The sequence below is a fragment of the Vombatus ursinus genome, unplaced genomic scaffold (assembly GCF_900497805.2).
Source record: "Vombatus ursinus unplaced genomic scaffold, bare-nosed wombat genome assembly UNPS02013515.1, whole genome shotgun sequence".
Classification (NCBI taxonomy): Eukaryota; Metazoa; Chordata; class Mammalia; order Diprotodontia; family Vombatidae; genus Vombatus; species Vombatus ursinus.
The window spans coordinates 1,702-3,513 of NW_020953293.1; the positions used below are offsets into that span (position 1 = coordinate 1,702).

Genomic DNA, 1,812 nt, shown 5'->3' on the forward strand with positions numbered 1-1,812 from the left:
AAAGCTAACAAAATTCTCATCACAAAGACAACCCAGAAAGACACAAGGATTTGGACTTTTGTTTGTCCATTTGCCTGTTTTTGCTGGATCAGAGGAAGAGCTATGAGCAACCTTAGAGGTCATTTGGTCCAAACTGACTTATTTGTAGACAAGACCACTAAGGCTGAGAGAGAAACAACAGTGGTCTGGGACTCTAAGACAAGTCCTTTCACTCAAAATCCAGTGCTTTGTCCATAAACCAGGCTGTCTTTTCAGACCTGGAAATGCACTTGAGGAATGAGAGACAATTCAGAGCCCATACAGGCTGAAAGACCCATGGAGCTGCTGGAGGAGTGAACTCTGAAGAGTTCTAAGTGGAAAGGAAGGAGGAAAAGGTCTGAGTTGACATCAGCTCCATGAGATCACTGGGCTGTGGCGCTGCCTTGAGAAGCTTAGGCAGCTTGGAAAACCCCATGGGATGGAACTAGTGACCACTCTCTTTCTAGCTATGTGGGGTGAGGTAGGGGGAGGAGGTATGTGGGCCCCTTTGCTAAACCCTCACTCCATGGGAAAGGAGGAAGGAAATAAGCAGGTTTAAGCACCTATTATATGCCAGGCTCTGTGCTAAGCAATTTATAAATATTACCTCATTTTTTTTCTTCATAACCACCCAGGAAGTTAGGTTCTATTGAGTCTTCATTTTCAGTTGAGAAAACTGAGGCAAACAGAAGTTAAATGACTTCCCAGTGTGAGGCCAGATTTGAACTCAGCTCTTTCTGATTCCAGGTCCAGTGCTCTATCCAGTCCACTGTCCCACTTAGCAGGTGATGTTAGCTCTCAGGAAGTCTGGCCATATCTGTAGTAACTCTTGGGGCTGGATGCGGTGAACCAGGACAAGTCGGTGGAAGGCACAATGGTCATACTTCCTCCTGGACATCAGGAAGGTGTTGGGGGGAGGAGGTGTGGGCTTCACTCCAAGCTGTTTCAAGCACAACCCCACAAACACATCCTCCAAGTAGATGGCTTTGATTCTCTGAGCTACAGTCAGGATCCTGAGGGCCAGGGGGCCAGACATCACATAGCCAAGGCCCCCACAATAGTCTGGATACCTGTCCTGGGGATACAGCTCTGGAGGCATGTACCACTTGTGACCCCGTATCCGGAAGGGGACTGACTTTCTGTAGATGCGGCCTGTGATGAAGTTGGGCCATAGGGGTCCATTGGGCTGCAACACTTGCTTTACTAGGTAGCTGGGGTTTAGGAAGACATTGCTATCCACCTTGAACACATAGTGAGCAGTGGGACAGTACTGGGCCATCCATTCCAGCCCCTTGAGGACCTTGAGAGTCAAGTTGTGGTATGTATCCAGGAAGCCCACCTGGAGGAGATCCCCATGCTCCCTGTCCTCCTCCTCCAGGAGGGCCTGAAGTTCCTGAGCAAAGAGGGGTAGGGACAAGCCAAGAACAAAGAGGCGGCGAATGACCACATCAGGAACCAAGGTCTCATTGCCCCATGTTTGCTGGATGGCCTGGCGTATCCCCACATCCTGGGGCCGAGTCATCACCAGCATGAGCAGGAAGGGGGCACCTCTGGGACCCTCACACTTGTCAGGATGGTTGATCAGGAAGGGGTAGGGATAAGGGTACCTCAGGTCCAAGGGGTGTGGTGTCCGAGTCTGCCACTCAAACTTCCTTGAAGAGAGGCCCAGAGGGTCTTCAGTGGGAGCTTTCTGGGATGAGGGCCACAGATCCAGTGAAGGTATGCAGGGACTTTGCTGTTGATTTAACAGCAACATCAACAGCCCCATGAAAGCTGAACCCAGTAAAACCTTCA

The 1,812-nt window shown here is 50.2% G+C and overlaps 1 protein-coding gene across 1 annotated transcript; it reads right to left on the minus strand.

The window, feature by feature from the left end:
• Nucleotides 1-796: 796 nt before the first annotated feature.
• On the minus strand, nucleotides 797-1,804 carry LOC114040546 (beta-1,3-galactosyltransferase 2-like; the record flags this gene model as incomplete). Its single annotated transcript, XM_027858661.1, has 1 exon — nucleotides 797-1,804. A coding segment is annotated over one exon (1,008 nt), but the record flags the coding sequence as incomplete, so codon positions are not given.
• Between the last annotated feature and the right edge of the window lie 8 nt (nucleotides 1,805-1,812).